General features: G+C 38.1%; 1 protein-coding gene across 2 annotated transcripts in view; it reads right to left on the reverse strand.

Annotated features, from left to right (window-relative positions):
• The window catches only part of CDKAL1 (CDKAL1 threonylcarbamoyladenosine tRNA methylthiotransferase), a 367,634-nt gene that overhangs the window by 221,448 nt on the left and 121,096 nt on the right, over positions 1-25,090 (reverse strand). For both annotated transcript variants that reach the window (XM_085220113.1, XM_085220114.1), the window contains one exon: positions 10,564-10,684. In XM_085220113.1, coding sequence (XP_085076239.1) covers positions 10,564-10,684 — 121 coding nt within the window. The remainder of the gene's footprint in view (positions 1-10,563; positions 10,685-25,090) is intronic.

The following is a 25,090-nucleotide window of genomic DNA, read 5'->3' on the forward strand; positions in this document are numbered from 1 at the left end:
TTCCTAAACTAAAGAAAACCAAGGATTATGACAACGTCAATAACAACTCTAATGAGCAGTCCCCACAAAAAGAGTTAAGAATACATTAAAGATTTTCACAAGTGCAGTGACTTCATCCAGTTCGCTTGGGAATTCTAAATATGACTGTCAGTCTGTCAGAGGTGAACTGTCTCAAACATCTCTCAGACCTTCACTTCCTTGAAAAGAAACCATTCCCTAAAATGGGTGTCCAACGTTTTGGCTTGCCCTAAGTGAAGAGGAATTGCCTTGGATCTCGTATAGAATATATAATACAGTTATATATTTTATAATATAAAGTTAATGCCTAAATGTCTTATATATATAATGTCTTATCTATTACTAGAACATAAAAAAGAGCAACAACAACATAAAATTCACAGGTTGGACACTCATGCACCTAGATAAAAACTGAGAAACAGACATGGCTCTCCACGATATCTGACAATTGGCATATAACTGTTGAAGAAAGCAATGACATTTTGTTTCAGTCTGACCAGTATTTCTTTACTCATGTGGCAAAGAACTACTGCATGGTGCTCAGTATAAGAAAGCAGATTCAACTCAGCAGTGGCTATTTTGAGCATTCTCAATCCTAAAGCATCAACTTGCAGAGTAACATGTTAAGTTTAAAGGGACCAGAAACTGGGAAGTTGAATGTTATTTGTGCAGGCAGATATTTAATAAAACAGATGTAGTCTAAGAGAGAGGTTAAAGTAACTAGTCAAAATAAATAAATAAATAAAATAAAAAAATTACAGTTTTATTGCCTAAATTCCACATCCCCACATTTGAGGGGCAGGGAGCCCTTGGAGTGCCTCTTTTAAATGTATCTGTTCTTGATTTATTATCTCTTCTCAAATGTATCTTGGAGTAAAAGCAAAAGAAGAAAGAACCCAGAAATCTGCTCTGTTTTTCACTTTACTAGACTATTTGAAATGCAAATTCATTATAACCTGCTTTTATAATTAAAATTTACATCTGAATTTTTTTAAAAAATATATTGTCTTTCAAGAATGATAATTCAGAATAACAATACATAAAAATATGCAAATGGTGACACTTCTCAATAACCTTAGCCATAAAGCTATTTTTTTTCTTCGATTTTCAATATCAAGAAAGATATCAACCTACCCTTTTAAAGTCTATTTGCTTCAGTAATTTTGGAAATATGTCACATATTGATGTTCATGGATAAAATGCCTTTATCCTCCCTGCTTTTCAAATTCTTAACACAGGTCAGTGAGGATACCTCAAGAAACTGCCTTCATGTACTTTGGCATTTTGTAAATAATGCAAAATCCTTTTTGGAGCCTGCCTACCCATTTTTTTCAGGGAAAACCTTTCCAATTAAAACTATCTCTAAATTCAGCTTAAGATCTAACCAAAGCACGAGATATTTCCAGTACCAAATCACCCAAGTTCTGCTTCCTCTTTCCACACATCTCTTAGGGCATTTCCCTATCAGTTCTCCAAAAATTCCACCTTGACTTATGAGGGTACAGAAAATACTTCAGTCAGACCCTTTGACACATGTTCATTTTTTTGCTCACATTTAACAGTCATAATAATACTAGCAAAAGAGATCATTAGTATTCAGCAACTCAAAGTCATCAGATGCTGATGATGAGCATTAAAGATGTAGGCACTGAAATTTAAACTCTTTGTTGCACAATGCTTTAAAATAGGCTATAGGCTACAAAAATACAGAATAGGCATTTCTTAAACTAGCATTCAAAAGCACAGTATTTTTTCTAAACAATTTCTTCTTGAGTGTTTGCTTTGTTTTCTTAGTTTTGATTTTCCTATGTGAAAAGCTAAGACTAACGATAGCACAATGTTAATTATGATAATATGGGGCTATTTTTCAATATTTACAGTAATCTGAGAAAAGAATAAAATGTTTCTCAGGATTCTAGTCAAATTTCTCTTAGGAAATATGTACGTGGGCACTGAGAGAAAGGACACAAATGGACTCTTTTCTCAACAAGGAGGAATTCATTTCCAACCTCAGAAAGAATACCCGTGTCAGAACTAAGGCTATATGAAACTGCAAATAACTTCAAAACCATCTTTTCTCATTCAAGCAGACCCCAGGCTCATTGTGTGATCCAAAAATACTTCTGTTTGTAAGCACCCGCCAAAAGACAGGCAGGAAGTCCCTATACAATAATCTGCGCTAACCTGGAATCAGATTCCTTTATGCTAAAGCTGGCTCACTTTCTAGATCATTGTTCAAGATAATCAGGAATGCAGTATCGAAAAGAATCATCTGAAACAGCAGGAAACTATACATCACATCTACACAAAAGGAGATCAAGCTTATTTCCCTGCACACATCCTTTCCCCTCATAGTTCAACTTAAGAATTGGAGATTGAATTAATTTCTGGTGATCTTCCCTCTGGGTTAAGAAGAAACACGACTGTGCAGTGTGGGAAGCCACCTAGTGACAAAGGAGCACAAATATGCCTGAAGCTGCCCAAAGTCTCAGGACGATGATGCAGTCAGAGCATGTGATTACTGCTGTTTTTCTCAGCGACTTGCAACATGTGTGGAGCGCTGTAGTTTTGAAAATTCCTGAGTTATTTTGGGCAAATTTACGAGTCTTCCTGAATTTTCTAGTGTGCTGTGAAATAGCAGATATAGTGAAGATGAGATGTACAAGAGCAAAACAAATTCTAGCAAAATGTGGAAGGAAGAAGTTTGGTGCCCATTTTAAGCTCATAAAGGTACTGTATCCAGCAAAAGTTCAGATTTCTGGGGCTGGGAGGAGATAACATAAAAGAGATGGATTTTCAAAAACAGAAACAATTAAAATTGTTTTCTTATAAATCAATTCAGAAGTTTTCATGAAGCAGAAAAACGAGTTCTAGAATTTGTGTGTTGGAAAACAAGATTTCTCATTTCTCAAGAACTGAAGGCTCAAGGAATGGCATGAGCACAAAACACTGCACAGCAAGAATTTAAGGTTAGAAATCTGTGCGCATATAAAAAATGTGTTGTTTTCTGCCAATGACAAAGAACTTCACTTTACCAACATGCACCTTACTACTTCACTGCATAAGAATCCTTAGTAGTGTTATGCCAAAGAAACAACAATTTACTGGAATAATTCTTACATGTCATATGTTGATAGACTTAATGAAGTCTGAAGGCTGAACATTCCTTGGAATAAGAGCCATTATTCATTAAAAGAAAGAAAAAAAAAAAAAAAAAAAAAAAGGCTTGTCCTAGATGAATTCAAGCAGTACTTAATATCACCTATACAACCAAAGGAGTAGTTCCTCAGTCATTCATTTGAACATAGGAAAATGTCCATTAATAGACATTGGAAGTTGTTTTTTTTCCATTCTGAAGGAAATACCCAAGCCTACCCTACGCAACCAGCTGTGACTACCTTTGATGTCTGGGAGAAGACAGAAGTCAAGCTAAAAACCAGGAGGGAGGAAACAATTATTTCCTGGCCCTAATCCAACTAATTTCTTTTCTATTTTCTTAAATTACTCTTTTACATTATCAGCTCAAGCAAACTAACAAGAAAAAAGCTATTTTTCATTTACTCTCAATTAGAAAGCACAGATGAGGAGGCACATCCTCAGCAATGGAGACAAAGAACAAAATAGATGCACAAAGAGCAGAAATTGACTCACTTTGAGATGCTGAAATGATACAAGCATGACAGTTGGAAAGTTGAGAATGTAATCCACACTGATATATAATCTTTTTCTGATAGACAAAACATTTTTTTAGTGTTCTCAGTGAAATTGATACCAGGCAGCATCTACAGATGTTGTAGCATGTTTGCATTTTATATCCCATCCCTTCAATGTGAAACATTATAATTGTACGATATGGATAATAAGTGAAAAAGAAAAATCTTTCAGAGACTGTAATCAATACTCTATTTAAGTACTTCATTAGGAAATAATGAGAACTGATGCCAGTTACAGTAAGTTGCAGTGGAAAGAGACCTTAGGCAAAAAAATTAAACTGTTAAAATTTTCTGTTGTAAACAACTCTTTCCCTTTCCTTCTGTTGCAGCAGTGTGGTTTCTGCAAGGATTGGAATACTTGATTTCAGATGTTATAACTAAAATTAAAATTCCCTCCCATACTGACAGATGGCACAATTGTGTGTATCTTCTTCATCACAAAGATTATTCTGTGAATTGTTCCAGAGTATAACAGATTGATCCACAGCACATGCATTTTTGAGCAGATATTTTGCTCAGGAAACAGGTATTCTGGTTTCAAGATAGGATCTGCAGAAAACTCATCTATAATGGGGTCAAACTATGTAGTGAATTCACATTGTCTAATAGTGGACACACCAGCATAGATAATGTTTGCTGAATGCCACAAATCTGGCTCAGTTCAGTTAGCCAAAAATCTGAAAGGGCAACATAGGCCACTGCAAGAAATCAAGAATCCAACAGTCATAGCTAGGGATTCTTTTTAAGGCCTTTACCAAATAGTAATTTGTTACCCTAATTAGAAAAAAATCTTGTGCATACGAGTTGATCTGTAAACCATTTGGTCAAAATCCCGTTTTAATTAAGAGATGACTACCCTTCAAGCCAAGCTGGACTATGGCAAATATTTAGTCACTCTGCAGAGTGACCAGGTCTTTTATAATCCATGTGGATCTGACTGACAGCCATGCACTCTGTCTGACAGGGGGGCTGCACAGTGCCAGGTACTGGTGAGTATCTGCAGTTACTCGATGGTATACTACTCTCATACAAAAGGAGCATTAACTGGAGAGGAGAACACGTGATTTCTGGAAAAGAGACACCTGGCACTGCTGCAGTAGAATACTGTGGGATCAGTGCTCCAAGCCACTGTGGGGCAGCTGCTCATCATCCCAGTGATGCCATCGGCCAACAATAACCCTTAAGGAACCAACACGAAGAATAATAATCCTCAGCAGTGCCACTTACTACAGGCTATCAAAAAAAAAAAAAGAAAAGGAAAAAAAAAGAGTCTAAACTTTGGAGAAAGTTAGATTCAATAGAGCAGTCTCCCAGCTCTTTGCTGGAACAGAGACTGATTCTGTGCTGTATGTCCCTGGGGATCTGATTCTGCATCTGAGCATGATAAGCACCTAACGCTAAGATAAATAATTAGATGCTTCTAAGAGATCCCAAGAACCTCAATTTCTCTCACCAGGCAATCTTATGCTGGCAAAGGAATAAATACTGTTCTAACTGGGATCTGCACACCTGCTAGTGTACACGTATCAAATGACTACAAAGCAATAATTACTCCTTCATTGGAGGAGGCAAAAAAAGACACACGCTTCACTTCCTGATCTTTTTGTTTGTAGTCCTCTTACATATCTGGCTGATGTCACTGCCTCCTTATGTATTGCTTTATGAGGAAAGCCACTGATATTTCTTGTCCAGTAGTTCTCAACTAGTAGCAGTAATTGAAGAGAAAGAATAGGAAATGCTTATAATACTGAAAACAGCCTGAAACGTGCTGACACAAAGATGACTCAAAGTAAAATGAATCTATACATATCAGATCTCTTATCAGCATTATTTTACAACTGTCACTTAACTGGCACTTAACACCTCACAGATACCAAGATATTAACCACCAAAAGTAAGGAGAAAGATATCCAGCATCACAAACTTTTATAACATAAGAAAAGTTTTTGCAGAATCAAAAACAAAAACAAAAATCCCCAACAGGATTACCTGCACTTTCATGTCTATGTAATTCTGCTATATTTTATGACTCGATGCTAAGCAAATGCTGAAATGCAATATGTAGACAGAATATTATGTGACTTCATATAAAATTAAAAAGCAACTCTTGGAGAAAATTCAATCCTCGTATTCTCCAACTCATCATAAAACTGAAAAACTGCTTATGACAGAAAATGATGAAGGAGTAGAATTTAACCTTTCATAATTCATAACCGGTGAGGTATTTTTGCCTCAGAATGTCAGGATTAATTTTTGATCACTTGATTTATAAAACAAACCAAGTACTTTAAGTAGAACTACCTTTTTTTTTTTTTTTAATTCTTTTGCTAAATTTGGATTAAATTTGGATTCAACATCAGCTTAGAAATGTTCTGAATGACCACTACAGGGCACAGAAGGCACTTCAGCAAATGCATGTGCAAACCACCCAACAGTATCTTCTAGTCTAAGCTCACATTCAGCTCATACATCTCACACTGCACTCCCTCCACGCTTCCCAAAGCATGCAATAAGCACAAATGGAATTATATTTGGAGAGTATGCGAGTTGTAGCAGCTTGGGTAGAAGGGAGCTAGGGTCACAGCAGCAACAAGTAATATCAGTAAGTAATAGTTAAAGCTGCAGAGTAGAGAATTCAGGATAGAGAACTACATAATGAAAAGGTGGAAGACTTAGTTTGCATCCCAAGAGAGTTCTCTGAGTAGCTAGATAGATTATGAGACTGGCACTAATGAAGATTAGATTAAAAGGAGGAACTAAGATTTTTTCCCTAGACCGAAATGAAACTGTAATGCAAAACTGATTCCAGAACACGCTGCTTTCTTACTTCAATCTGGTAGACGGAAAAATCACATTAGGGTGACTGAACAACTTCATCCCTCCTCTCCATACAGCATTTAACACGGCATCCTATTACTACTAACTGCAAATGATCTGCAAAATACATGTTTATGCCATGAACAACAGTGAAAGAGATGGAACCAAGTGTCATCGATTCAAAGCAGATTTGAGGAGACAGGAACAAACGTTCTAGATTCATACCTATTACGATAGTAATTCATACCTATTACTGCAGAACTTGCCAGATGTTAATATAACTATCCTCTCTCTGCTAGAATCATGGACTTTTATTAACTGCATATTATATAGAAAAAGAAATTAATGGTTGATTGAAAAGTACTGAATTGCTTTTTAAAACAGTAACATCAAACCACATACAAAGGGGAATTATGCATAAGGGGAATGCTATGGGAGTCAAAGTACATATAATATACTGGCATGGTGAAGCCTCCTTATGTATCTGATACATGAAAAAGTAGAGATCCACTTATGTTTATTAGTGCATCAGAGCAGTCTGATAAGTCTCTTGTGTCCCTGTTGTGGCATTCACCAAAGAATTTTTTATGAACATACTCAAACATGCTGAAATGTTGCTCCTGGTTTGGAAAGTTTTCCCTAGAGTCACAGTTTCTAGACAGAATCACAAACTGTCATGGTAAATTGAAAGGACAAAGACAGCTTGGATTTCTAAATGAGAAGACAGAAAACCTGAGAGCAATCTAATCTAACAATAGAAAAAATTAGACAAAGGCAAACACTGAACAAGATCCACTTCCCTTTAAGGACATAGCATCACCTTTCAAAGAGTAAATGTGCTGTGTGAGAACCTCAAGCTGGCTCTTGGATGCAGCAGCAATTATCTGCACAGGTATTCCTTTTTTTTTTTTTTTTTTTTTTTAAAAATGATTGTTATTTACATACTGTAGTTGAGACAATACATTTGTCCATTGGCAGAACAGACATAATTCATTCAACAGGACAGACTCATGTATAGCAGCAGTCTAGGAAAAAAAAGCACTGAAAGGGATAAATTCATATTTGTGCATGTATCAGTATATGGGCAAGTATGGAAAAGATGTTCATGATTGTACCTAGACTGAATCTTACAGGACAGGGAAATTTTTATCCTCCATGTTTGAGGGAGAAAACAATACAAACTTGAGTTAAAAATCAATTCTTATCCTACTGCTGTTCAATTGCGCCCATGTTCTCAGACACAGCTTCACAATAATTAGAGATAGTTTAATAATCAGCACTTTTGAAGACACTCCAAAGCAATCTTGCCCCTCCTGAACTCCCAGAACAGCTCCAGGTGTCCACATCCATAATGGTACTTGTATTAATGGAGAGGGAAAGGGGCTAGCAGAAGCCATCACAGATCCCAGCCTTTTGGGGTTGAGGTATACATGTGTTCCAAGCCCCATCGAAGAGGCCAAGAGTTTGTTAAGCCCTGCTTCAATATGGTAAAACACCACTTGTCACAGCTCTGACGGCACGAGCAGGCCTCACCCACCCTGGCCATCCCGATACGCTCAGGCCTGCGTTCCCAGGCCTGCCCTGGGCCTACAGCATGCCTGTGTACAGTCCCCACCCTGGTTTACTGCCTGTTGATGGCTCCTGCCCCCATCCAATCTCTGTGTGCAGTGCCAAGGCCACCAGTCCCAGTGATGAAGGGACTGCCTGAGCTACTGGCACCCCCTGATTCCTTCTATGCTCCCTCACTGAGCAGCTCTATTCACCCTGATCCTGGATGCTATCAGTCAGCAGCACCACACACATGTATCTCCAAGAAGGAAAGCACTATTTTTAACTTGGTATTTCTTACTATTTTGAGACAGCCCTGTCTGACATAATTAATCTCTCAATAAAGAACACTGTACCAAAACTAATCTTTAAAGATTCCTGCAGATCCACACACAGAAAACAGCACAGATCCGATGTGGTATCAACACTAAAAATTGCCACAGGCAATTACAAACACAAAGCAGATAAAACAAGCACAGTCAAATCACAATCAGTAATACAAACTCTGTCTTGTTCCTTACTGGTTATTTTTTTTTTTTTTTTACATTTTGAGAAAATTGAATGCTGTTGTTGTCTTCAAAAAGCTACAGTTTAATTTTCAAAATCCCAGTACTAACTAAAAAGTCACTTGCAGTACACAGGTGGAGAGACTGGGAAGGGGGAGAATGGGAAAGAAAGCAATAACCTATATTTCACAGGTGACAAGATTCCCTGAGCATATAATATTGAATGGGACATTAGTTAATTCAGACGCCTCGTAGAACTGACTTTCAAGTTTGAGGTTTTGAGAATACTCTTGTCTGTACTGGACCTAATTCTTCATTAAATAAATGTACCCTTGTGACTTCTACTATTATTTAGGGTACTCTGCGATATAGTATTGGCATAAGAATAGCACTAATCACTAGTGAAAGTAATAAGGGTTTGTAAACTCTCATGTACTAAAGAAAAAGTTTGCCCAAGGTAATATCTTAGGGAGGTGTTTCTTGTCTTCAGCTTGATCAGTTTGGAAACAGTCTTGTTTTAAAACCATACAAAGAAAAATAAAAAAAAAAAAGGAAAATAATTAAAATAAAATAGTCTGTTTCATTTCCACAATTAGGCTAAGCCATAACCTGATAAAATTATCACTGCCAGTACCATTTCAATGTGCTATTAGACATGAAATGACATGTAAACAAGACCACACATAAACCAGTTTGCATTCTTGGCAACGTTTACAATTAGAAATGTTTTATTACATTTAGTTATGAATATCAATGGAAAATAAAAATTGTAACACCTGAAACATAGGCATAATCAAATATAAACGAATATTTTGTTTTTAATCGTGAAAAGAGAAGTCATCTACAGGAAAGACGATACAGAAAGAAAAATTCTGAACACTTAAAATAACTGTAGCAGATAGTCTTATATACAGACATCAAAAATGATCCATGCATGAGCCTGCAGTTTAAAAGTATCACAATTCAACGTAAAAAAAAAAAGTCATCTCTATAGTTATGGTCAGAGAAAGAAAAAATAACCACACTTCAGTCTTGAACTGATATTCTGCTCTAAATAGAACACTACATTTTACATCAAATTGTGAAGGAAAGATTGTTTAAAGAAAAGAAAGCAAGAGAAAGAGGATAGTAGCTTAACAGATTCATGAAAGGTTTATGAAAGTGCTAGACTAAAGTGAAAACAGTTCTTATATATTTCATGCTTTTCTTCCTCTAGGCTATAAGCTCTCACTGACCTAGGATGCCTAGAATAACACATTTTATATTCATCACCTGGGAAATTACTATGTAAGTTAAAGAAGATGGGAAAAATCAGAGGAGACTTGTATGGAGGACTTTTCTTTGTGTTTTTAGGAAACTGACCAAATGGTAGATAATTGAGTGGAGAACAGAAAAGCATCAAGGGAAGAGAGATTGCAGGTGGAATTCCTCAAAGCAGAAAAACACTCATAAACGTATAGAAAAATAGATATCTAGAGTTGCTTGATGGGCAGAGACTAGCTTTTTTTTTTAAGGTTGAAATACAAGCACGAAAACTCTAAGAAATGTATCAGAGAGGCTAGAAACAAATAAATATGTCTAATTTAGCCATTTATACAGCTGAGCTGACAATCAGGTGTTTACAGAGCTTAATCAATTACAAATGATATTCCAGAACTGTCTCCCAAGCCAAAAGAGCTGAGGAGAAAACCTCATAGTATTTTTTCTTCTCCAGTTTTCTTTGGAATTTTACTTCTGAGAAATGCTTAGATGAAGATAGAGGACTAAACGATTGTTTGCAGTTCTGGAACAGCAGAAGACTTGCACCTAATTAAGTAGGGGGCTTATTTTCCAGAAAGAAAGACATTTAAAATCATTTACATTTTAGAAGTGATCATTCTTCCTTTCCTTTTTAACTCAGAAGTTACACACTAGGCAACCCCTCAGAAGAACTAAATACTTTATGTTTGGAAGATTCTTACCCTGTATTGATGGAAATGATTTCTATAAGTGGATTCTTCCTGATCTTTGGCAAATCCAGTCGTGCTCCCCCCAAACGTTTTCCATTATCCTTTTTCTGACCAAGCAGTCTCACAGAATGACCTTCAAATGAAGCATAAAGATGCAGTCAGTACAAAGCACATATTTGTTTTGATTTGCTCTTCATCACAAGGAGTGTTTATACTTCAAAGACTGAAAATAAGAATGAGATGTAACAATTTATTTCCATCAGCTGGAAAATTTAAAAAGAAATACTGACAGGTAAAATAAATCATGTTAAAATAGAACAAATTATTTCATCCAATTATCATTTCATACCTGAATTTCTGTTTCATTCAATTAAAATGATCTAAGCAGTTTAATTTTCAGATTCTCAAGCAAATATCAACATACTATCAAATATAGTGATATTTATATGACTAGTATAGCAGAATTAAAATATTTTTTTCCCAAGCTTTATGCAAGCTGAAATTAGTAGGTAATAAACTACTCCTAAACATCTTTAAAGCTTCTTATGTAGAGAACCAACTTAACTGAGTTTAAATTGCCTGACTACATAAGTCTGAGGGAAAGTTTTGTGAAGCACATCCTGCGAACATATTAAAAGCTAAATTGATAAGCAGCATTTATGGTCAGCATTGGCTTTCCCACTCCAGCTCCGCAAGTCAGACTGGCTATAACCAACACTGATTTTTGGGCAGAGAGCACTGTAAGAAGGCATTAATTACTTTATTCCATATTTTAATTTGCAGAGACCATATTCCCATAAACCTCTCCGTTCTTTTTCTGCCCTAATTGCCCTGCTTTTTTCCTATTAATTTTGTTTCCTACAGGATGCGTAGAGGGTTCTGCTGTCAGCTGACTGTGCAGACAGATGCAGAGCAGCCGTGTTAAGACTCTGCTAGGTAACAGACATACTGCATTAGTGCACCTATCTAAGGGGAAGAGGCTGCAAGTGATGAACTGAAGCAGATGGAAAAGGGATCATTCTACTCTTACTGCCCTAGATGTAACAGAGATAATCATAAGGGTGTGTTCCTCCAACACCAAGGGGACTGCAGGTCAGAAACTGCCTGAGATACTCTCTTGAAACTAGTATCATTCAGACAGTAAAATACTAAAGCTATCATAACTGCCTGAAACAGAACATCAGTTACACAACTTATGATACATTTCAACAGTACAAATGACAAGCTTCACTAAAAAATCCACCACTAAAAAAAGCAAAATCCAGCAATGAAGAATAAAATAAACTGAGCATATATTATTGCAAGACCCAGAGCAAAATATCTCCAGTGAAAAAATCATTTATTTCATAAAGCCCAGACATAGTAGGCCATAATGGTGGGCTGCAAGCCATCCAGGAGACGTCTGGAGTATGCGAAGGATAACTTCCAGGTCCAGGTAGTGAAGGAGACAATAAGGGGAAGTGTGCTACGGGATTTAGTTCATACAAAGAAGGGCTGGCTGAAGAAGTGAATGTTGGAGGCAGCCTTGGCTACAGCAACCATGAGATAGTGGAGTTCAAGGTTTCGTGTGGAAAAAACAGGGCAGGAAGTCAAATTGCAACCCTGCACATCAGGAGAGCCAACAACAACCTCTTCAGAACCTACTTGGCAGTATCCCACAGGTTAAAGCATTGGAAGGAAAGGGGGCCCAAAAGCATTGGTTAACATTCAAGCATCACTTCTTTCAAGCTCGAGACCGGTGAACCTCTAAGAAATCAGGCAAAAGTGGCAGGAGGCCCACATGGATGAGGAAGGGGCTAACAGAAAAAACTCAAATGGAAAAAGGAAGTTTATGGACTGTGGAAAAAGGATCTGGCCACTTGGAAGGAAAACAGAAAAGCAGCTGGGGCACACAGGGATGCAACAAAGATGACTAGAGCCCATCTAGGATTAAATCTGGTGAGGATGGTTAAGGACAACAAGAAAGGCTTCCTTAAATATATTGATAGCAAAAGGAAAACCAGGGAAAACGTGGGCCTGACGCTGAATGAGGTGGCTGCCCTGGCTATGGAGGACACAGGGAAGGCAGAGTTACTGAATGATTTCCTTGCTTCAGATTTGACTGCGAAGACTGGCCCTCAGGAATCCCAGACCCTGAAGGTAAAAGAGAGAGTCATGGGAAAGGAAGACTTCCCCACGGTTGAGGAGGGTCTGGTTAGAGATCATCTAAGAAAACGCAACATATACAAATCCATGGGCCCCAGCAGGATACAGCCATGACTGCTAAGGGAGCTGGCAGAAGTGATTACTGAACCATTCTCCATAATCTTTGAAAGGTCAGGGAGAACAAGAGAGGTGCCTGAGGACTGGAGGAAAAGCCAGCATCACTCCAGTCTTCAAAAAGGGCAAGAAGGAGAAACTGGGAAACTACAGATCAGTCAGCCTCACCTCTGTCCCTGGAAAGCTGATGAAACAACTTATTCTGGATATCTTCCCCAAGTAAGTAGAAGAAAAGGAATTTACCAGGAGTAGTTAACATAGATACACTAAGGAGAAATGCTTTATCAGTCTAATAGCCTTCTATGATATCATGACTGGCTGGGTGTACATCATTCTCACGTATAAGCTCAGGAAGTTAGGGATAGAAGAGTGGACAGTGAGGTGGATTGAGAATTGGCTGACTGGCAGAGCTCAGAGGGTTGTGATCAGAGGAGCAGAGTATAGTTGGAAGTCTGTTATTAGTGGTGTTCCCCACAGATTTGTACTGGGCTTGGTCTTGTTGAGCATCTTCATCAATGACCTGGATATAGGGATAGAGTGCACCCTCAGCAAGCTTGCTGATGATACAAAGCTGGTAGGAGGAGTAGCTGACACACCAGAAGGATACAAGACCTGGACAGACTGGAGAGTTGGGCAGAGAGGAATCTTACAAGGTTCAGTAAGGGCAAGAGTAGAGTGCTACTCAAGGGGAGGAATAACCACATGCATCATTGCAGATTAGGGGCTGACCTACTGAAAAGGAGCTCTGCTGAGAAGGACCTGAGTGTCCCGGTGGACAGCACGTTGGCCGTGAGCCAGCAGAATGCTCCTGCGGCCAATAAGTTCTGAGGTGTCCCAGTGTGCATTAAAAAGAGCATGACCAGCAGGTCAAGGAAGGTTATCTTCCCTCTCCACTCTGCCCTGGTGTGGCCATACCTGAGGTACTGTGCCCAGTTCTGGGCTCTTCAGTTCAAGAAAGACAGGGAACTACTGGAGAAAGTCCAGCAAAAGATTACAAAGACAATTAGGGGCCTGGAGCATCTCCTGTATGATAAGAGGCAATGGGTAAAACTGCAAATTCCATCTGAACATGAGAAAGAACTTTTTTCTTTGAGAATGACAGAGTCCTGGAACAAGCTGCCTAGAGAGGCTGTGGAGTCTCCTCTGGAGATATTCAAAACCCAGCTGGATGCTTTTCTGTGCAACCTACTCTAGGGAACCTGCTTTAGCAAGGTGGTTGGATGAGATGATGCCCAAAGGTCTCTTCTAATCTATATGATAGATTCTGTGATAACAGACAGCAAAGGAAACTATTCCAAATAACTGACAAAAGGTGGAGAGTGACTACAACTTAGAGATTAGGAAAGCAAAAAATCACCTGTCCTTTATAGTTGAAAAACTCTTTGATAATACATGAAACTACATCTACAATATATCAAATATTCTTTAGATGCTATTTAGGAAAAGGAAAAACTACTGAAAAGGGCAGGCAAGGAAGATGGATGAAACAGAAAGCATGTTTGAAGTACTAGCTGAAATATATCTAGCACAGTACTCTAGATAGCCAACTCTGATCATCTGAAAACCATGCACAACCAAATCTGCTATCTTACACTATCAACAGCTGTTAACAAAACTAATTCATCCATCAGTTAAAGTCTTTCTGCACTACTCTCATTTTAAGGAGACATTAATATATTTATGAATAATGTGACATTCATACTCTGAATTTTCTTCTATGACATCACAACAACAGCTGGAAAATAAGCAACTACTTTTGGTAGTCTTTCTTATACTTCCTAAGATACATAGAAAACTCTTAAACAAAATTTGATTTAATGAAGAAGTGAGCAGAATCAGCTTGAGATTGCAATGGTTAATACTAAAAGGAGATGTCAGTAATAGTAATTGAAAGGTTATTATTTTTGCAAATGCGTTGGAGAAAAAATTCATTATACCCTGCTGTGAACTTAGAATATCTTACTTGTGCTATTAACATTTGCTAAATTATTCATTCCAACCTTTTCATGACAATAACAGCAAAATCATTGTCTCGTAACACAATCGCTTATTTTCCAATCTAACGCTTCGTTAAGGAGTCACAAGCATGACACCATTTTACTTACTTGTATAACAAACGTGATTGCATTATCATAGGCATAAAAATTGAACTAGAAGCAGAGAACATTCCTTTTTGTATTTCTTAATACTGTGGTTTATTTGGAACAAAGCAGCTTATCCAGTTTTTAAATATTCAATTGCTTGACCGTGTTAAAACTGCATTTGGATTTATGGCTGAAAGTATAATGGAATAATTTGCATCATTCTAAAATATTCAGATTTAAAAATAATAACAATCACTCCAAATCTAAAATTCATACATTTATAATTAAGTGTCAGATCACCATTCTGAACTCTACAAAATCTGCACAAAAAGCCTGCACTCCCCAACAAGTTATATTTCAGCAGAATCAGAGAAGCTTGATCTCTGAATTTGTACCCCTCACAACGAAGAGCAACATGAATTATTGCTGTCTAGTAAGAATTTAGCTCATGCTCTGCTTTTCCCATACTGGGAGAATTAATCAAAGACAAACTTTCATGGAAATTCTGGAAAAAGAGGCTACGCAACATATCTCAAATCTGTTTCTAATGTGTTAAAGGATGAAAAATGGAGATAAGGACAGACCTGTTCAGGAGGTACAACTTTATAATCCCCATTTTCTGAAGAAAATAGGCAGAATAAAATGCAGAACACTATGGTAGTCTAGAAAATCCTGCCAGCGCTGTCTTTTAAATGCTTAAAAGACAAGTTACCAGAAGCATCAGAAAACAAGTCTCCAGATGTTTTCAAGTAAAATATAACTCACTAGGGTGCACAAGACCCAGCCTCTCCCAAAAAGTGGGAAGAAACTCCATCTAAGTTATCACCTCCTACGTGGTAGGAGAGGTTCACAGCCCTGTACTGCGTGTGGCACTAAGGGACTCTGTTTAATGATAAGACTGGACAGGGCAGGTTGGTGGTTGGACTTTATCTCAAAGGTCATTTCCAACCTATCTGACTCTCACTTCATGCCCCCTTGCCCACTCCATACACAACAGGAACAGCATAACCAACTACAGTAATTTCTATTGCAGACACGTTAATAATTTAAAAAGAAAAAAAAATCCTATTACAGTATTTGTGACCTTAAATTCTTTTTCCCTACTCTATACATTATTTTGTTTCCTTCTAAACAATCATTGAAGCATGTTTACAATGTTATTGCTATTAACAAAGCATAACTTGATAAACACTGAATCCTTTTCAAATCCTGTAGATCTTTTTCCCCCATATTTATGTCAAGAAAACTTCAAAAAACAACTTAAACTTTAAAAACCTCTTAATATTTAGAAAGGGGCAAAAAAGGAAAATGCTGAACAATGTCTTTTTTAAATTGTCTGATCAGCACGAATCCCAAACCAACATCAAGCGTAGCAGAAAGAGCAGAAATTTCAAATCTCATTCATTATCTCCTTTCAAAATTTAGAATGAGACGAAACGCTGCCCTCAAGGTCTCCTTCTCTCTGACCTAACAGGTTGCATAACAAGTTAGCTAAACAAAGCAGGTATCTCAAAGCTTAATTTCCTTTTTGTTTTTAATGTTTAGTATAAAATCATTTTTGAAGACTGAGTAAATCACAGTTCAACTTCCATAACAATGAGTGCCCTGTCTTAGATATTAAACAAGCCGCTGCTTTCCTTTTTTTTTTTTTTTTTTTTTTGTTGGCTTGCTGAAAGATGCAAGTTTTGAAATACTGCTTCATGACAAATGGTGACTGATCACTCAGACAGGCTGCCCAGATTGGTTGTGGAGTATCTCCTTCCCTGAGATACGCAAAAGCTGGCTGGACGTGTTCTGAGTTGTGTCCTCTGGATGTCCCTGACTGAGCGGGAGGTTGGACCAAAAGGCCTCCAGAGGTGCCTTCCAACCTCTATCATCCTGCGATGCTGTGGAGCGGATCTAGTCAGGTCACTCAGGCTGGACGTGTTCATAGACCAGTCAAAACATTACAGTGCTATATACCTCTCCTGACAAAAAGATAACTTCTCCAATTTCACATACTGTACCGGGAAATACAATTATGTTTTAAAATTGTAAAGTTTAATTAGAGATTTAAGTCGTGTTTCAGAGTAGATATTCACAAGTTACTTCATGCAGATTACACTAATAAAATCCTATTGACCAAGTGAGGAAGCAGAATCACTCACAGTAAAACCATAAATGAAATCAAGGTAGAAACAATTTAAAATGAATCAGAGATCTCTAATTCTAAGAGCTCGCTTGAAAACGAAACTCATTTTTACATACAAGTCAGTGAATGTAATTCACATTTCTTGGCATTGTTCCCACAGAAGATGAGCTTGGAATGGATTAATCAGGGTATTAAATCCTATTGTTAGTTTAAATAAAGACTTTCACATGTGTCAGTTTGATAAACCACTGTGCAGAACAGAAGTAGTTTCAATGTATTTTCACTTGTTCAAAAGAATACAAAGAAAATACCATAATATTAATGCTACATACATACATATACTTTTATTTGTAGATGGTATGTGCTTCATGAGTGCAGTAGAGAATGACTGATCTTGAAACAGAATTACAGGAAGGGAACTGATAATGGAATTTCCTTACCTTAAGATTATAACACTGAATATGCTCTGAACATCAGACTATTGGAATAGTATTTTGCCAGCTTGACACAAGGTTAAGTTAGAGGAAAATGGTATGGTTTAGTCATTTTGGTTGAACTTAACAACTGTCTATCAGTCTTGCAATTATCTTCCAGATCTTAACAGACATACTGTATCTCAAAAATAGCCTTCTCCATTCAGTCCACAAGCTGGTGCCCCTCAGGAGCTGCTGGGAAATACTGCCTGCCTAACAGCATAGGGCCCCATCCCTGAAGGCATTCAAGGCCAGGCTGGGCAGCCTGGTTTAGTGGTTGGTGACCCTACCTATGGTTGAGTGATTGAAACTTTGAGGTCCTTTTAAACCCAGGCCATTCTATGATATGATTCTATGATGATGTAGTGACGGTCCCTCCTCCATTACACCTAGCCTGCTGTAAATGCAGTGTGCCATTGCAGCTTCCAGCCTGATACAGAGCACAGTTTCTTAGCTGTTGCCTTCAAGGTTAGGTGCAAATATCTGAAGGAACTCAAGAACACTAGTTTAAAGAAAATCTTCAGAGATGCAGGAAACTCCAGCCTTGGCAGCAACAATTTCTATTGTTTTCAGTTTGTTGTTACCCATTCTTTCCCTTTCCCAGTTACATGATTACATTTAGAGGTTATTCACCATTTCCTGAAATACACTTATTTTCCTCACAACAAGGCTGCCAATGTACAATTGCATACCTCCCAGCTGTCTCCCACCAACCTGTTTGATCTTCTCCAGAACCATGAGGGAAAAAAGACTAAGTACTATTTCATGTACTTTTGCACACATTCCATTCCACCATTACTCCATTTTTAATGCAGAGCTTAGCGCCAGCACTGGAAAAATGCACACCTAAAAAAGGCTGAGCAACTTGAAGGGAAAGCAGAGGAGCAAGTAAGCCCAAAGAAAAATTAAAGAATGAAAGATGGAAGGATCAAGCAAATATAAATAGTGGAAAGAATTAGGAAACTTAAGCAAAAGTAACAAAAAGAGAACCTTAAAAGGGAGCCTAATAAGATCAAATAAATAATAAATGCAAAGAAAGAAGAGGCAAATCAGGAACCATTACAAAACTCTAATATCAAATCAAGTAAGTTTTATTTTACAGCGATGTCCTTCTAACTCTGCAGCTACTACGTAGAAAAAAGTCATTTCACATCTCTGTGGAGGACCTGAGACACAAGGATGCACTTCAAATTGCCTAACACAGCGTACAGCTGGCCTTGACTGTTACTGATACTTCAGCCCAGTTCTCTTACATTTGGACTTTAAACACAGACTTGTCAGCCGAGTTAGACTCGAGCCCTGGTTTACCTCTGGGGAATCAGCCCACTTGTGCCAATCTCCCACCTCTTCTGCCTGCCCTGAAGCAAAAACAAGCAGACATGACTGAATGCAGAGAAATCCTTGAGCTCCCCAGGGCAATCACACACTGCCAGACAAGTGCAGAAACAATGACACTCACTGACTTAGGGCTTTACTGTGCTAATACTCCCACCCAAACTCACCCACGCTAGCATTAATTATGTACTGAAGATATTCCTGAGTGTCATCCATAGGATTTTCTGCCCCTAGTAAATGCAGGCAACAGGCAAAAAGGAAAAAGAAAAAAAAAAAACTCAGATGGAATATATATGCTCTTCCCCTGGCCTAGAAATTAATACAAATTAATCCTTTTTTAGATGAGCATAAATGGCAATGTTGTGCAAGTCAAGCTCCTTCTTCAACTGGTGTATGCAGGAACTGGATCCCCTCACAAGTCAGGGAATAATTCAGCCTTATGCTATCAGAATCACTGATATTTTCCCCATTTGCATGCCCAGGATCACAGGAAAAAGCACTTACTCAGCCAAAGGCCCGGTCCCATCAGGGTACTGATAGCAGTTGGCAATTTGACCAAGTTGCTACAATTCAGAGCTCTTTAGAAAGGGATTACCACACTGCACAGACTCAAAGAAAGCTGCAGACACTAGTAAGCATGTGACACATGTGATATTAACCTGAAATATGTGTATTTATTAAGCCCTGCATTGGGAGTTAGCATATAATAACAATTCTGTTCCTTCTGGACTCAAGAATAAGAGTGCCACATGGGTGAACATGGGCTTTTAAAGATTTAATTTATTAAACAGAGTATGGCAGCTCAAATCTTTTTAAAAAGCTCTGCAGGAGGCCTGCATTGCTAGAAACCACAGATTATTTTCTCTCTATTAAATATAAAGTAGATCTTTACTGGTATTCCTGCAATGTTTCACTGAATCATAGCAATAACTGTAAGGATGGGAACTCAAAACACTGGCTACAACCTCCAGCAGCACAGAGGGACAATGCTAACAATCAGCTGCAGGAAGAGTTCCCCTGACCATCTATCCTCACATTTCTGAAGAAGTGATTTGATCGGGTTCAAGGATGCTGCTCAAAACCTCAGATTTGAGATAGAAACTTGCAAAGAAAAAAAAATTGAAACAGATGAAATAGACTGTGTTCTGAGGAAAGGAAATATTGAAGGGTGAATTGTCAGAGTGAGATGCAGGAATACAAGTAACTACAGTTCAGAGGAATGCAGGTTGAAAAGAACAAAACACTCTTAGAGTTACAGGCTGAGATGAACCTATTGCTGTACACAAAAGCAAGCTTTTAGTTTCCTCTCTACTCCTCTGCCATCTATTTGAACCCTTTCTCTTGATATTTAAATTGCACTGATTTGAACACACAATTCCTTACCAGCCAGGAGCATTCTCCAGCAGAGCTGAACAGAGCTAACCATGAGCTGAGCTTTGTCAGCCAACAGAGCTGAGTCTAACCAATGTAAATAGTACAGAAGAAGAAAAGTTACCTTTCCCATGCACATCACAGGCTCATGAAAAAAAAAAAAAAAAAAAAAGCAAAATTTTGCTATTGGGATTTTCAAATCTGTTCCCCCCCAACTCTATCGCTTTTCTTCTACTGAATCACTATTCACCTCCCACTCAGTTTCTGTCAAATGTTCAAAAAATAAGGTGACATTCGTAACACGGATAGCCAGTCACAACAGTTTTCCAAAACCAAATAAATAAAAAAAATAATTACAAAATTCACATAAAATTCTGGATCAACTCACACACTTAATCATCCCTGTATGTCCAAAAGCATTCAAACAGGCACAGCAATGGCAATAAACTATCATGTGAGTGCTAGAGATGGAAACCTGTCGTCCAAATAAATAAAACTTTTATGTTGAGTTCCCTGATTATGGATGATTTACAAAAGCAATTCCCAAGTGTCTTTGCAGAATTTTCTCCATAATTTCTTCAGATTTCTCATTGTGCTCTCTTTCTTTAAATTACACTGTAAAACTAAGTTCTCTGAACTGATGCTGGCACAGTTCATCACATTCCTCTTTTGAATTCATCTCACAGAGGTTGAATTTCTCATACATCATACTTCTCCTAAGCAGTCAGAAACACTAAATCAAAATTCAAGGTGAATGCTCTTGTGAAGCATTCAGCTGAATGTAGACACCTTCATTAAAAAAGTGTAAGGTTAAGATAATTCAGGTCGGGGTCTTCTTAAGTCGATGTTCACTGTTAAAGTAATACTCAAATTAGAAGAAGACAAAAATACTGCTCGTTCAGCTAATGACACTCTTCCCACACGTAAAGCTGATGACTTAAACAAATATATATATTTATATATATATATGGGTTTATATAGGAACAGCTTCAAAATTACTAATCCATAGAAAGTAAGAATGAGATGGATAGAGTGAAGATTTTAACCTTATTATGCTGTCCCAACTATTAATACACACAAATTAGTGACTCTGAATCTTTTAAACTACTGTCATTTCAACACTATATCTCCAAGCTATGTTCCTATGTACTGCCTGCAGGAAACCTGGTTTAAAAGCGTCTTGCAAAATTTTTGCAGCTTGTATCATTATTTTTTAATAATTTCAGTTTAAAAAGTAACTCCCATATCTAGAGATAGTGCTCAAAATGTAACTGTGTACAGGATGCAGATGCCCAGGTACTGGCAAAGTAAGCTACAGGGCAGCTGCTTTGAGAAGAGACCAGGGGCTGTCCAGTGCCATTCACAGATAGTTGCAGTCAGCTCCAACAGGCTCAGCTCAGGACACAGCCAAATCAGTGTTATCTCTAGAAAAACATAGTTTAGAAAGGATAAAAAACACTGCATTGAGAGGAGTAAGGGAAGAAGTGAGAGAAACAGTCTTGTGGCCACCAATGTATGGGCAGAAGGAGGACAGGAGGTGCTCCAGGCACACAGCAGAAGTTCCCTGCAGCCCAGGAGAGGCCCGTGGTACAGCAGGCTGTCCCCCTACAACCTGTGGAAGACATGAGAGCAGGCAGATGTACCCTGAAGAAAACTGCAGCCCATAGAGAGGAGCCCATGCAAGAGCAGGTTTTTCTGGCAGGAATCGCTGGCCCACAAGAGACCCATGCTGGAGCAGTCTGCTCCTGAAGGACTGCACCCAGTAGAGAATCACAGAACGGCCAGGGTTGGAAGGACCTCAAAGATGATGAATCTCCAACCCCCTGCCACATGCAGGGCCACCAACCTCCCCATTTAATACCAGACCAGGCTGCCCAGGGCCCCATCCAACCTGGCCCTGAACACCTCCAGGGATGGACAGGGCATCCACAACCTCTCTGGGCAGCTGTTCCAGCATCTCACCGCTCTCATAGTATAGAACTTAAGAGAAAATCAATACTGGAGCAGTCCTTGAAGAAATGGCACACCGGAGTGTTGAAGGAGAGGAATATGAGGAGCAAATGGCAGAGAAGAGGTGTTAAGGACTGACTGTAGCCCCCATTCTCGTTCCCCATGTTCCACTGTGAGGAGAAGAGCAGAGAATGAAGAGGAGAAGTTGATGAGGAGAAGTTGATACCTGGAAGAAGCAGGGGTAGAGGGAAAGCTATTTTCAGTTTTGTGCTTATTTCTTACTATCATACTCTATTTTTAATTAGCAGTGAATTAATTTTCCCCATTTGTTTGCTCTCAACAGCAATTGGTATGTCATCTCCTTGCCCTTACCAGGACCCATGAGCTCTTCCATCTTACTTTCTCTCCTAGTCTGCTGAGTGCAGGGAAGCAACAGGGAGACTGGCTGGGGATCCGGCAGCCAGCAAAGGTCAACCCACCACACTGTGAAATAAATAAAACAACCCATCCAAAAACATCCCTTTTTTCTATCTGCTTTCAAAGGATTACAGAACCCTGGACTCAGTGAGGCCATTACCCTCCCTCTGACCCTCCTCGAATGGCAATTAGGCACAAACAAGTCAGTTTCCTGACTGGAAGCCAAATAATATTTTTCCTCAGAAAAGAACTCCTGATGCCTACAGTTTTTATTCCTCATTTGGCTCAACATCAACTTCTTAAGTAAAGGCAACTCTTCCCATTATCACAGAAATGGGGGAGAGAGTATTTTATTTACTGTTATCAGTGGATTATAATGAAACAAGCGGCACATAAAAATACTCCTTTAATATGCTGGCATTCATATACATACCTGACATACATACACACAAGATATGCAATATATGTATATATGTATACATGTATATATGTTTACATATATACTATATGTAAAACAGGTACCATTTACCTGCTCATTTTTGTAGACTGACACAACTAACATAATTAGTAAGTTTATGAGGGCAATTTAATAGACAGTAAATACTGGTTAGTGTTTAAACTAGGAATGGATGGGCAACTTCACCAGACAGGTCAACGTGACTGAAATCAAGAAAGGTTACATGAAGTATAAAAGGTTCGACCCTGAAGTAATTTCCTTTGGCTGTTTTTAACAATCAAATCTAATGACCCATTGTAAACCTCTGTTTTGTGAAAACACTAGACAGACACAATACAGACTGAACTCAATTCAACCTGTGCCCCTCATCTCCCCAAGGCCTAAGCTAAAAGCAGATTGTATACAAATGCTCCAGCTCCATGTTCCCCTACCCCAGACCCCCCCCCCAGACAGCTTCAACATGAGCTTTAGCAGCTAGTGTGTCTAAAATGGAAGGTGGAAAAAGCTTCAAATCCATAAGGGCCAACATTTAAAAGAAGAAAAAAAAAATCTACATTAAGACTTTAAAGTTTCTCCCAAATACCTTGAACAGCTTTGAAATTCTGAAGTCTTACTTAATAATGTAGCATACATCAAATGCAATCAAATTTTCTCCTATCTCAGACACTGCAACTGCTTAGTAGCCCTTTCCTAACATACTGTGCCATCATAACATGTTACCAGGAAACTAAGCATGTAAGTGGAAATAAGATGGCTCAATGATGTAAAATAGCTGCAATTCAGGTTTAAGATTTGGGTAATGTGCAAATGAAGCAAGTTTCACTAAACTGTTAAGTTAGAGCCATGCATGATGAATCTGAAAGACTGACATGCTCCAGCTATATTTCTGCAGATAGCACTGTGAAAAATTTAATTCTAAGGCTGAGATCAAATTCATTCATCTAGTTCCTTGAAATCTAGGACTTTCTTAAGTAGAAATTACAGAGATTTCAGGTTTTGGTAATATAAGCTCTAAAAAAGTACCTGAAGATGCCTTTAGCTAAAATACATCCCAGGACACCTCATTAACAGGTATGTATCAAACCTGCACGTAAATACTGCACACTTCTTTCAGAAGATCACATTTGGAAATTACAGTTTCAAAATCTACCTGATAACCAGAGAACTTAAAAGTTTCATAGAACTCTTTATAAAACTCATGATAATACAAATATGAATCATCACAGCATTTCTTGAGAATTCTGTTCCTCATAACACTAGCAACCAAAAGAAACATGAGCATCCTTCTTCTCCATTTTCTGATGAAGGAAGACAAAAAGGTAAAGTCACATAAAAGCGTTCATGAATAAGAGGAGAGTTGGGAGCCAGTAATTATGCTATAAGGTAAATACTACCATGAAGATCTACTTCTTGAATTCATCTCTTGAATCAGCACAATAACACTATTCTGAAGAGGGTTTTCTGAGTAGGAATTTAAGACAGAGAAAGAGGAAGCACCATCATATTTCAGAGAAAGTGCTTTGAATAATTTTGAAAAAGTAATTTTGCGGGAGCAATACTGTAAGCTTTCAACTAAATCCAACAGGGTAGATATTTTCTTTGGAAAGGAGAAAGAAAATTATACTCATGAAAAAGAAAAAAAAAAAGAAACACAACAGAGAAGAGGGGGAATAGGTTTGGTTTTGGTTTTATATATACTTTTTAAAGATTCCCTTTTTGTACCTTGTAGTGCACAATTCACAAGCGTCCACAAAAAATCTGCAGTAGTCCTTAAAATATGGGAACCTAAGGAAAACCAAACCTTAGAAATGGCAACTCTGATGATCACCAAGGAATCTAGACAGAATATCCAGACAACTCGTGTAGACACACTGATCTACAAGGACAAATGCCCTGCAGGGTGCAGATACTATGCGGTTTAAATTTATTCCGTTTAAATACTTAAATTGCTTTAAACCCACACTACAAGAGTAAACCACCCATATAACCTACTGGACTTTCTTACAAAAAGACAGGTGAAGGAAACTGTACCGTATAACTCTGACAAAATCCAACTAAGAAC

This window comes from Meleagris gallopavo, chromosome 3 (genome assembly GCF_905368555.1).
Source record: "Meleagris gallopavo chromosome 3, MGAL_WU_HG_1.1, whole genome shotgun sequence".
NCBI classification, from domain to species: domain Eukaryota; kingdom Metazoa; phylum Chordata; class Aves; order Galliformes; family Phasianidae; genus Meleagris; species Meleagris gallopavo.